At 44.3% G+C, this 12,208-nt stretch overlaps 2 protein-coding genes across 5 annotated transcripts in view; one reads left to right on the top strand and one right to left on the bottom strand.

The window, feature by feature from the left end:
- Positions 1-12,208, top strand: part of LSP1 (lymphocyte specific protein 1) — an 89,228-nt gene that overhangs the window by 68,739 nt on the left and 8,281 nt on the right. For all 3 annotated transcript variants that reach the window (XM_030560591.1, XM_030560589.1, XM_030560590.1), the window contains one exon: positions 905-1,019. In XM_030560591.1, coding sequence (XP_030416451.1) covers positions 905-994 — 90 coding nt within the window. In that variant the 3' untranslated portion in view covers positions 995-1,019. The remainder of the gene's footprint in view (positions 1-904; positions 1,020-12,208) is intronic.
- Positions 5,859-12,208, bottom strand: part of LOC115650512 (proline-rich protein 33-like) — a 34,232-nt gene continuing 27,882 nt past the window's right edge. For both annotated transcript variants that reach the window (XM_030560584.1, XM_030560583.1), the window contains one exon: positions 5,859-10,826. In XM_030560584.1, the coding sequence (XP_030416444.1) occupies positions 9,195-10,817 (1,623 nt within the window). In that variant the 5' untranslated portion in view covers positions 10,818-10,826 and the 3' untranslated portion in view covers positions 5,859-9,194. The remainder of the gene's footprint in view (positions 10,827-12,208) is intronic.

Genomic DNA, 12,208 nt, shown 5'->3' with positions numbered 1-12,208 from the left:
TAAGCAGCTTCTTCCTAGGTGTCTCTGTTATAGCTCTTGCTTTCTGGTATTGGGGCTGAGTTTGTTCAAGAGAATTCTCTCTTAGGTCAGAGGGGGAGAGAAAGGAGAAGGATGCTTGTATGTTGGAGCATAGACTGAGGTTGTCTACTAACAGAAGCATAGGCGTAGGCTAGGCCAAAGGAGGTATCCTCCATGGCAGTGACAGGAAGGCATGCTTTCCTTTTCTAAACGTATCTGTTGTAAGAAACATCCCCACTGATTTAACAAAGGGCTGGGACCAAAGCCCAAGATTCTCCCCCTGCCCCCCAGACTCTATCATTTGCACTTGAACTGAAACTCTGCAGGTTGGCCTAATTAATAGTTTTTTTTTTAATTTTAAATAATAGCCTAATTCTCTGGAACTGCAGAGTGGCTTAGATACCTGGGGTTCTGTTTCTGGGCTGTCTGCTAGTTCTGAAAAATGTGGAGGCCTCTAAGGATGCATGGGTATAGTGGATTAAAAGGTACTTACCCAAGACTGAGAATAGCCCTGGCTCCATAGAACTTCAGCTCTGACGCTGCCTCTCTTTTTGGTATGGGGTTACTGGAGAGGTTAGACTGAGCTGCATCTTACCATTGTATTATCTGGCAGTTCCAATAATTATCCTTCACCATTATTATTTTATTGTATGTATTTGTCTAGGCAAAAAGATGGTAGGCACAAGCTCTCGCCCCAGGTGGGAATCTGGGCCACATTAAAATACTGAAGTTGGATAACCTCACTCGCTGCTCAGACTTCAGTTTGACTTTTTTTTTTTTTAAGTTTCTTAAATATTAAGAAACGTATTTGCGTTGGTTGAGAGACAGGCGGGGAGATGGACACCTGAGGAAAGGCCCTAATCCTCCTTTCTCTTCTCCCATTCAGACCACCGCTTCTGGCAAGAAGTACAAGTTTGTAGCGACTGGACATGGCCAGTACAAGAAGGTGTTGATAGATGACGCAACAGAGCAATAGTGTGTGTGGAGTACCAATCAACCAGGTAGGTTAGACACAATCTCTGACTGTAAGAGAACCACCTGGTACTTCTCTGGCAGGACAGCTAGGATGATTCAGCACAATAAGCATAAAATCTGTTTCTTCAGCCTATACGTTCTGCATTGCCAGCCAGACTTGGGTGTGTTGGAAGGTACTATATGGACAAAGGGTGGGTTCCTACTTCTCGGCAAACAATCCTCTTTGGGGTAGAAGAGGGGCATGCACGAAGAAATTCTTTCTAGCAGCTGTGCAGAGTAGGATGCCCATGTTAGCTGCAACTAGAAAACTTACCTTGCAGATCAGACTATTTATTGAAGCTACTGACCTCAGTCCCACTTACAGTAAAAGTGCCTTGGCTGAACTAGACATAGCTTAATCTGATCTCTTATGCTGTAAAGAGTAAGAACTGAAAGTGCAGGGGGTAGCTGGAGTTCTTTCCAGAGTGTCATGGAAGCTGACCAAGTCCTCTGTGTCCAGTGTGTTTATGGGACCTGATCCGGGGACCATTGAGATCAATGAAAGGATTCCTATTGACTTCAGTGGCATTTGGATCAGGCCTATGCTTGCGGGTGGGGTAGGGGAGTGATCTTGTGAAAATGTGCACTGTTTCTAAGTAGACAAGTGGTGCAGAAGGAATGGTCTAGTCACATTAAGCATGGAGGGGAAGAGTGTAGATGTTATCTGTGCCCACTTGAAACCCAGAGACTGTTCCCCACCCTCTCAGGACCATGTTGCTTGTATTAATAGATATCCCTGTGCTATCTTAAGTGGCCAGTAGTAGAAGACTCAAGGGCAAAGAAGAGCTTGCTTCGAGTGGTGTGATTAATGGCAAAGCACCCTGAGTGTCTGACGCTCTGTGCAGGAAAAAACAGCATTTGACTTCTCATGAAACTTTTTATTGACTTTCCAAGCTTTATGTAGAGCTCAGTCTTTACTAAAGGACCTCTTCCTTTCATTGCTCCCTAATAACCACATGCATTCCCATCCCCTTGGATTGTGTATCCAGACATGGAGGCCTACAGGCCACTTCATGACCATACCCACCTCTCTGCTCCTCGTTTCTAAAACCTGCTTCAACTCTCTGCTTTCATCATTTACCTTGTCCTCTAAATCCACATAGATTCCCCTTGCTGTACTCTCCTTTCATGTGCCAAGCCCGGCTTTGCTGAGCTTGGCTCTCCTAGGTGCGGTTAAACTTCATTATCTGAGCTCCTGCAGCTCACATTAAGGGGTTTTCCTCCCCATCCAGGGAAACAAACCACTTCATTAGTTTGAGTCTGTCTAGGAGATTTAGACTCCTGTCTCTGAATCACTCAGTCCCTCATTGAAAGGCAAACAGGCAATGACTAGACCTCCCCTAGGACAGCCATAGCCAATACTCTAAATGGTGAGGGCTTGGCACAGTTGCCCCACAGTGCTGCTGTTCAGTCTCTTTCTCTGGCTCCAAATGTTGGTACTTAAAGACAAAAAGGTTGAAATGGCTTTGGGTGCTGGGCTTCACCTCTGTTTGTGCTTGCTTCTGTGACTGTTTCATGTCTTGAGTGTCTCTCCTCTCCCTACCTATCTTGTTTTAGCATTTCTCTTCTCCTTTCCTCATCACACAGTCCCCTTTCACATTCTGGTTTTCTGCTCAAGGAGGCCTGGGGAGCCCCATGATGCTACTTGTTAAGCAACTGGAAGGCTTACTATAAAGTGTCACAGGGCAGGTGCTGAGCATTCTTCCCCGCACCCTCCACTTTTGAGTTGCTTCCTCTTGGCAGGCTCATGAAACAAGAGGTTGTCTCCAAGTGATGGCCTGTAAAGTTACTGATTTGGCTGCCACCACATATCTTAGTAACTTCAACCACACATTGAAGAGGTTTACCAAAGGTCTAGCCCAGTATACTGTCTTCCAACAGTGGCCAATGCCAGGTGCCCCAGAAGGAACGAGCAGGACAGGTAATCATCAAGTGATCCATCCCATGTTGCCCATTCCCAGCTTCTGGCAAACAGAGGCGAGGGACACCATTCCTGCCCATCCTGGCTAATAGTTTATTGATTGACCTATTCTCCCTAAACTTATCTAGTTCTTCTTTTGAATGCTGTTATAGTCTTGACCTTCACAACATTTTCTGGCAAGGAGTTCCACAGGTTGACTCTGTTGTGTGGAAAAAATACTTCCTTTTGTTTGTTTTAAACCTGCTGCCTATTAATTTCATTTGATGACCTCTAGTTTGTGTGTTCTGAGAAGTAAATAACACTTCCTTATTTACTTTCTCCACACTGGTCATGATTTTATAGACCTCTGTCTTATCCTCCCTTAGTAGTCTATTTTACAAGCTGAAAAGTCCCAGTCTTAATAATCTCTCCTCATATGGCCATCATTCCATACCCCTAATAATTTTTGTTGCCCTTTTCTGAACCTTTTCCAATTCCAATATATCTTTTTTGAGATAGGACGACCATATTTGCATGCAGTATTCAAGATGTGAGTATATCATGGATATATATTGAAGCAATATGGTATTTTCTGTCTTAATTCTCTTTCTTAATGGTTCCTAACATTCTGTTTGCTTTTTTTGACTTATGCTGCACATTGATCGGATGTTTTTAGAGAACTATCCACAATGTCTGCTATCTTGATCAACAGAGGCCTTAATACATACCTCTTAGGAGACAGCCTGTAGTAGGAGTGCAGATTGCTAATATAGCCAGTTCCAAAGGTCTCCTCTTCCCTCTGGAAATCCATGATCTCTTCTTTCCAATGTCCATGGTTCCAGAAACAAGCCCTCCTTTACTGAATGTATCTGCTTCCTGCTCTGACATTCTTTGTGTTGTAGGGCTAAGCAATGCAATGTGGCCTGCTTTAGCCTACGTTCCAATCTGGAAACTGAGCTCCCTGCAAGTTGTTTTGCCTATGCAGCAGACTGGGCTTTGTTGCAAATGCAGTGAGGTTGGGGGGGCACAGCAAAAAACAAGCAGTGGTACACCTTTCTAAATGGCTAAACCAAGCAAGCACCTTCCATCTCATCTGTGGGAGACCCCTCTTGTTCCCTGGGTCACTGTCACTATGGGACAGAATGTGGGTTGAAGTTTCAATAACTACTGAGTTATCTTGCCAAATTGGCCTAACGTCCCAGCTGTAATACATGTTAGTTGCTCTGCTTGACGGTAATAATGCAGATCCCATGAATGGTAACTGGTGTCCCTTGTGTGTGCCAACTATGCTGCAGTGAAGTTACTCTTACTAGGCAACAAATAGATATTCTGTGTTTTAAGCAAACTTGTTTCGGCATTAGAAAGAGGCTACTGTATGTTAGCGGACAAAAGGGCTGCCAATCAAGGGCATCTGGTTGAAGGACTGAACTCTTGACCACCATTACAGGAGACTGCAAATAGCTGATGACGTCCCAAAGCAACTATGCTGAAACAAACTAAAAAAAACCAAAACAAAACTGGGGCAGCATTTGGAAAACTTGTCGTGCAGAGTTAAAATGAGACTTTCTCAATGTATTTTCCCACCCTGGAAATTCAAAACCAGTATGTTTTATAAACATGATCTTCAGATTTAAAAATCAGTGACCTGAACCATTTATATTTGAGTTTAATTGGACTTCACCTGAAACAGGCTTCCTGGCAACAATTTGGCGTTGACTTGGCTAGAAAATTAGGCTGCTTAAGACTCTTACCTTGAGACATCCTTAACTAATATGACGTTGCAGTCAGTTTAGACATGGACAACATGTGTTCAGTGTTTGTTCCAACTGCTCATGGCTAAACTTTTCCTGCGATCAGCAGACAAGTTGTTATGCTACCTGCGTGCTGTCTATGCTGGTTGTGAAGTTGTGTTCGGCATCATATGAATTAGGTTATAGCTTCCTAGGGAAAACAAGCTCCTTGTGCTGTATTTGAAGAGTTGAAGAAAAACATGTACTGCTTAAAATGATTGTCTTGAAGTTTTAGTAGAGATTTCTGTTGACTAAAGCTTTGTACAACTTTCTAGTTTAGACTGTCTTGACTATATTGGTATAGTTATGGTAAAACCCAATAATTCTGAGGTAATTTACATGGGTTTAAAAGTGCGTTATATCAGTATAGCTATTCCTATAAGGAAAGAGGAATAAACTATACAAGGATAAGCAACTTTATACAGGTATAACTACATCCACACTAGGAGTTGTACTGGTGAAACTAGATTGGTTAAGTATCAGAGGGGTAGCTGTGTTAGTCTGGATCTGTAAAAGCAGCAACGAGTCCTGTGGCACCTTCTAGACTAACAGACGTTTTGGATCATGAGCTTTCGTGGGTGAATACCCACTGCGTCGGATGCATGTCATCCGACGAAGTAGGTATTCACCCACGAAAGCTCATAGACTCTAGGACTGGAAGGGACCTCGAGAGGTCATCGAGTCCAGGCCCCTGCCCTCATGGCAGGACCAAATACTGTCTAGACCATCCCTAATAGACATTTATCTAACCTACTCTTAAATATCTCCAGAAATGGAGATTCCACAACTTCCCTAGGCAATCTATTCCAGTGTTTAACTACCCTGACAGTTAGGAACTTTTTCCTAATGTCCAACCTAAATCTCCCTTGCTGCAGTTTAAGCCCATTGCTTCTTGTTCTATCATTGGAGGCTAAGGTGAACAAGTTTTCTCCCTCCTCCTGATGACACCCTTTTAGATACCTGAAAACTGCTATCATGTCCCCTCTCAGTCTTCTCTTTTCCAAACTAAACATACCCAATTCCTTCAGCCTTCCTTCATAGGTCATGTTCTCAAGACCTTTAATCATTCTTGTTGCTCTTCTCTGGACCCTCTCCAATTTCTCCACATCTTTCTTGAAAATCACATCTTTCATGCTCCAAAACGTCTGTTGGTCTATAAGGTGCCACAGGATTCTTTGCTAGATTGGTTAAAAATCACATCTCTAAGTGAGTTCATTAGTTTTGTGTATATAGATTAGGCCTAAGGAGCAATCACAGAGCCACTTCTGAATTCTCACCCTGTAAATTGTAATTTAACAACAAAATAGCAGTTGGGGACAAGTTTTAAATGATTGAGCCAAAAATAAGGCTGGAATTTTTTTAAACAGACCATAAGGGAGATAAATGTCCAAATCTCACTTAAATTCAATGGAATCTGGGTGCCACACTCTCTTGGACTCTTGAATACCAGTCTATCTGCACATATATTTTAATTAAAGCAAAATACCTCCATTCTCAGCCTAGGTCAGTACAATGTTGTCTTGTAGCAAGCCACCTTTCTGTGTCAGTGGAATCTTAACTATCTGTACAGCATATTAGAGCTGGTCAAAAAATAGGAAGTACATTTTACCTAGTAATTCTTATTTTCTCAACTCTGTTTCATGGAAAAACTTTTGAAATTTTTCAGATTATTTGGGGGATTTCCCTCTTTCTTCCTCTTTTTGTTTTTGCTACTGGAAAATGGCCAGGGGCAAAAACTGGACTTCTGACTCTTCAACACTGAGAATTTTCAGTTTTCATTTTCTTCTCAGAAATTTAAACTTCACAAAAAACAAAAGTGTTTTTTTTGTCAGGCTGTCCATTTGGAATGAGAAATTCCAGCCAGCTCTTTAGCCTGTGCATAGGCGCAGAAGGTAGAAGGTGGTATCAAATTTCCCTTTGGGGTGAAACATACCAGTCCTATATTAGCTAAAGCAGAAATATTCCCTCTTATGGTAACTTCACTAGGGAAGTGGAAATAGCTTCATGCTTACCCTGTGTGAGCTCACTCCCTAAGCCTGGTGACTATGGAGATGCAAACAACTGTGAACATTAAAACAAAACTAACAACCCACAAAACCAACCCACCCCAAAAATAGCCAGAAAAACCAGATCTCAATATAATGCTGCTTAATATTTACAACCCCCAAAACAAACAAACCAACAAAACCCCATGTGTTAAACCTGAGCAGCGATCAAAAATAAATGCAATACAATGTCAGAAAGCCATGGAAAGTGTGGAGGAGCCTCCATCTTGGATTTGTCAATGTTTCCTACAGTGCTTGAAAACTGATGGGTTTGAAGAAAAAAAAAAACCCAATCGTAAGGCCTTGGCAAGGCATGCTTTGGCCATACCTCTGCCAGGACATCCCTAGTGCATTGCACTGGGGCTTTGATCAGTTTGAGAGAAGACTGAAGGCTCCAGAGAGAGAGCTCAGAGGGTGAGTGCATGCCAGTGCTGCAGCATAGAATGGGGGATGCAGCTTGTGGAGGTTTTAGCCCAATAAATGTTACTGACACATGGGTGGCAGGGGATCGAGTGCAGCTAAAACTAGTTCTTCGTTGCTAACTATCTGTCCCAAGTTAGAAGTGAGGCCAAGGAACAGTTGGTTGCCATAGTCTTCCCTGGGTGACTAATAAGATGACCAACAATGTTCTGTTCTGTATGAGGTGGTCACAATAATGTGCCCTTTCTATCAACTGCCCGCTTAGCCCCTTCAGGCAGACTGATAAGGGAACACTGGAGCTGCCACATTCGAACAGATTAATCTTTCTCCTAATCTGCCATCCTAACAGTGGCTAACATCAGATGCTTCAGAGGATGCTATTCAGTAGACAGGAATTCAGGGTTAGATCAGGGTCCATTCAGTGCAGTATCTGGTCTCTGACAAAGGCCAGCTCCGGCTGAATGAGAGGATGGTGCAAGAAACCCTGCAGTAGGCAGCTATAGGATAACATGTCCCTAGGGATAATTTTCTTCTACCAGCTAGTAGCTTAGAGGCTGGTTCATAACCTGAAGGTTTATATTGCTTTGAGATCTTTGTTTTGTTTACTGTGACTCTGGATAGTCTCTTAATCTCTATCAATGTCCAGGATGATCTGCTCTGGTGAAAAATATCTAAGCCACATGAGAACCCCATGAAGGGTGCAATGTGAGATTCCTCGTGATGTGCCTGAAAATGGCAGTGAGAGGAACTACTGAGACTCTCTCAATTATAGCTAGGACAGCGGGGGTTGCTGTAGCTTGGAAATCTTTAGATTCAGGCCAGTGCTCCCCACTCGAATCCAGTAAAATAGTTCCATATAAATGCTGCCATTTATAGCAAATGTTTTGGTCTGTGCAAGAAAAGATGCTTTTGAATCTCTCTGAAATCCCTGTTGTTTTGGCCCATGTGCCACGGCCAACAGTTACTAATGACTCTGAGTGCCCCATCTGAGAGACCTTAAAGGGACCAGATTTTTTTTTTTTCAGAAACTGCTGATTGCCCACTCTGAAACTCAGACCCTATTAAGGTATGTCAAGTTGGGCATCTCAAAAGCTGAAGCAAATAAAATCCTAATCATTCTGAAAATCCCTGGCCAATAACTGCACTTGAAAGCATTTAAGAATGGAAAAACTCTGATCATTACAAAACAAAAAGCTCTCTCTTCTCTCCCCCTCCAACTCCTGCAGCCTCAAATTTACCTTTTAGGGAGATCAAATTAATTATAAAACCTAAAACTAATGAGACATTCTGTTCTTCTGGGCTGAGTAAAGTGTGGTTTCAGAGTAGCGTGAAATATACCACAACCTGTCACCCTTGTTCTATGCAAGGGAATTCATCTTAGTTTAGTTCTGAGTGACCAGAAATGGAACCTACTGCTGAGGGTTCCAACAAAGAACTCAGTGGCTTAGAAACTGAACCCTTCTTTCAGTCTTAAACTGGATTGTGCAGCCTAGGAGGCAGAATATTAGATGGGGCAATGTGGAGCAACATACATTTTGCCACAACCTGTCCTGTTTCTGGGCTTGCACTGTTTGGGATTCACTTAAAATTCCATTGATTTACTGAATGAAAAACAAGGTGCCTTTTACATTGGAGGTTTTCTACAGGTCACTTCTTTTCCTGGGTCCCTTGTTTGGTTTTGTAGCCTGATCTCCAACTGGAATATTTTAAATGAAGCTGCAAATAGATATAGAGTTGTTCTTCTTGGATCCTCAAGCCACTCTGGAGGTGTGTGCATGCACTACAGATATATGCACTACAGATATGTAGTGTACAGTCATAATACCCCCTACAACCCTCAGCATAAAGTTGCTGTCTGTGTGAAAGATTTTATTTATATTTTTCTCACATTTGGCCTCCATGCTGCATGAAAATCTGGCTATAAAAGGCACTTTCCTGCTCAGAACTCAGGCAGCACCTTGGAGGAGGCCTGAGAGAACTTGTTGCTGAGGTAGAATCCAGCTGGCGTCACTTGAATTGCCACCCTGATGCAGTCCTGTTAAAATTCTTGGTCTCCTCAGGTGTCTTGTGGCGGAGCAGACTTGATTCTAACATGGTGGTGATCTTTGTCATTGGTTTGGAAGCTAGCTCCTTCAGTTTCCGGGCATCAAAACGTGGCCTGTGGAGAAGGGGCAAGCGGCACTGGAATGAGAATCCCTCCTCTTTCCTTATCCCTTTTTCTTCCTCTTGCTGCTTTCTCCTCTTGAGGGCTGTCATCTGATATAAAATGGCATCCCACATTTTGGTGGCCCTTGATTTAATCAGCTTGTTGTCTTGGTTGGCATTACCTTGAGAGCTTTCTGCTTTACTTCCTGCTTTCCCCTGTTCAGGCTTGGCTTGCTCAGTTTCTGGGAATTGGCACCCCTCTGGTTCCACTGTTAAGTGCTTCTTGAGGCGAGACCATCCACTAAGCTTGGCTGTAAGAGGTCTGGCCTTATCCACAGATAGTGGTGGAAACTCAGCTTTGGGGAAAGGACTGGTACTGGGAATGGTAGCTGTTGGTTGTGGTTGAATGACCAGCTCTTCCTTGGCTTCTGTGGGGAAAGCCTTTGTCTTGTCAGCTGGCACTGTGGCCTCTTGCTTCTCAGCTGTATGGGGAGTCATTGGCCTTAGGCTTTTGCTGTGTGGCTCAGGAAGTTCAGGAACCCACTCTGTTCTGGATCTTGCTCTGTCACTTCCTGGGGTTTCTGGTCTACTGAATTGAGGATCCGGCATCCGAGGACTGGGGAAAGCAGTCCCAACAGGCTCTCTGTGAGTTGAAGACTTAAGGGTTTTGTAGGGGGGCTTTGCTGTCGTGGTGGGAAGCATGGGGTCCTTTGATTTGGGAGTAGCAGCTCCAGTCTCATCACCATTGAGAATGACTGGTGCCAGCCATGGAGGTGGCTCTGAATGGCTTTTATCTGTATTGGCTGCCGATGGCTGCCTGTCCTCACTGCTGAGGGCTGTAGACAACTGGTCTGGTAAGAGGGTCTTCGCTCTGGGTGCCTGCACACTATGGACACGTGCATGCACTTTGGTAACATGAGTAACCTCCACTGGGGCTTCTGTGACAGGTGAGATGGAAACAGGAGGGTCAGGGAAAATGAATATAGAATGTGCCTGTGGAGAGGGCAGCTGGGTGGGCGTGTCTGGTTTTGTCATTCTTTTTGGTTGCCATGGGGACTTCCCGTGCACAGGCGATGCTGCTGGAGAGACTGAGAGCTTGAGGTGTTCAGAGATTCTCCTCTGCTCGGTTACTTTGAGTGTGAATGTCTTGGCCTTCGGGAAAGGAGATGAGACGTGGTGGATGACTGGCTTGATGGAGAACCGAGGAGGGAGACGGATGGTGATGTGCGTTGACGTTTCTGGGGTCTTCAGCGGAGATGAGCGCTCGTTGTGCTCTAGGTCTGGGCTGGCCTCACTCACTGGGGAGAGGTTGGACTGGAACGATTTGGCTTGCTGGGAGGCTAGTGGTGCATTCTTCTTTGCAACTTTCTTCAAGAGTTTCTGGAGCTTAAGATTGTCCTTTCCAGGTTTCGGAAGTATGGCAGGGGGTGGAATTTGTGGATGGAGGGATGCTGGTTCATAAGGTGGTGTTACAGTGATCAGCATTTTAACCCCCTGAAATGAAACACACAAAGCTTAGAGTTGACATCAGTAACTGATCTGCTAAACCCTGTGCCTGCTGCTGGGCTGTTTGTGCCTGGCACAAAGATGAGTCTGCTGCCAGCAAACCCCAAACATCTGTCTGTAGAACTTCCAAGTGCTGTCCCAGTGGAGTCTAGTTGTTTTCAGAAGCAATGCTTTATCTGGGAGAGGGAGGAACATTGTACTGGTGCTTTTACCTCCTGCCTTCTCAATACAACCAATGTCTAATGGATATTTCTCCACATCACTTGCATACAACAGAAGGGTAATGCATGACCACCAGTTTAGGGCTATGGGTCAGGATTTGAGATGTTAGTACATTGTTAGAAGCAGTGGTGCTGGAGCAATTTGTATAGTGGGGCTGCTGAGAGCCACTGAATCAAACTGTAAACCCTGTATATGATGGAAACCACTTCAAGTCGGGGTTCAGCAAAACGCCTTGTTCCAGCACCTATAGTTAGAAGCTTGCCAAGCATCTATCCTCATGCTGCCTGATGCTAGCAAGCCCCTTGCTGCCTCAAACACTAAGGCCTGGTCTACACTATGAGTTTAAACCGAATTTAGCAGCGTTAAATCGATTTAACCCTACACTCGTCCACACAACGAGGCCCTTAATATCCATATAAAGGGTTCTTTAAACAGGTTTCTGTACTTCTCCCCGACGAGAGGAGTAGCGCTGAAATTGGTATTGCCATGTCGGATTAGGGTTAGTGTGGCCGCAAATCGACAGTATTGGCCTCCGGGCGGTATCCCACAGTGCACCACCGTGACCGCTCTGGAAAGCAATCTGAACTCGGATGCACTGGCCAGGTAGACAGGAAAAGCCCTGCGAACTTTTGAATTGCATTTCCTGTTTGCCCAGCGTGGAGCTCTGATCAGCATGGGTGGCGATGCAGTCCCAAATCCAAAAAGAGCTCCAGCATGGACCGTACAGGAGATACTGGATCTGATTGCTGTATGGTGAGACAAATCTGTTCTATCTGAGCTCCATTACAGAAGACGAAATGCCAAAGCATTTGAAAAAAGTCTCCAGGCTATGATACAGAGTCCAAAGCACAGTGCCGTGTGACAAGCATAATGGAAAGCCAAAGAATCAAATGGACTCTCATGGAAGGATGGACGGGGGACTGAGGACTCCAGCTATCCCATAGTCCCTGCAGTCTCTGAAAAGTATTTGCATTCTTGGCTGAGCTCCCAATGCCTGTAGGGTCAAACACACATTGTCCAGGGTGGTTCAGGGTATATCTCGTCAATTTACCACCACCCCCCACCCCCGGTGAAAGAAAAGGGGGAAAAAATCATTTCTTGACTTTTTTCATTGTCACCCTATGTCTATTGCATGCTGCTGGTAGACA

This window comes from Gopherus evgoodei, chromosome 4, assembly GCF_007399415.2.
Source record: "Gopherus evgoodei ecotype Sinaloan lineage chromosome 4, rGopEvg1_v1.p, whole genome shotgun sequence".
Lineage (NCBI taxonomy): Eukaryota > Metazoa > Chordata > Testudines > Testudinidae > Gopherus > Gopherus evgoodei.
This window is presented reverse-complemented; position numbering and strand designations above follow the sequence as displayed.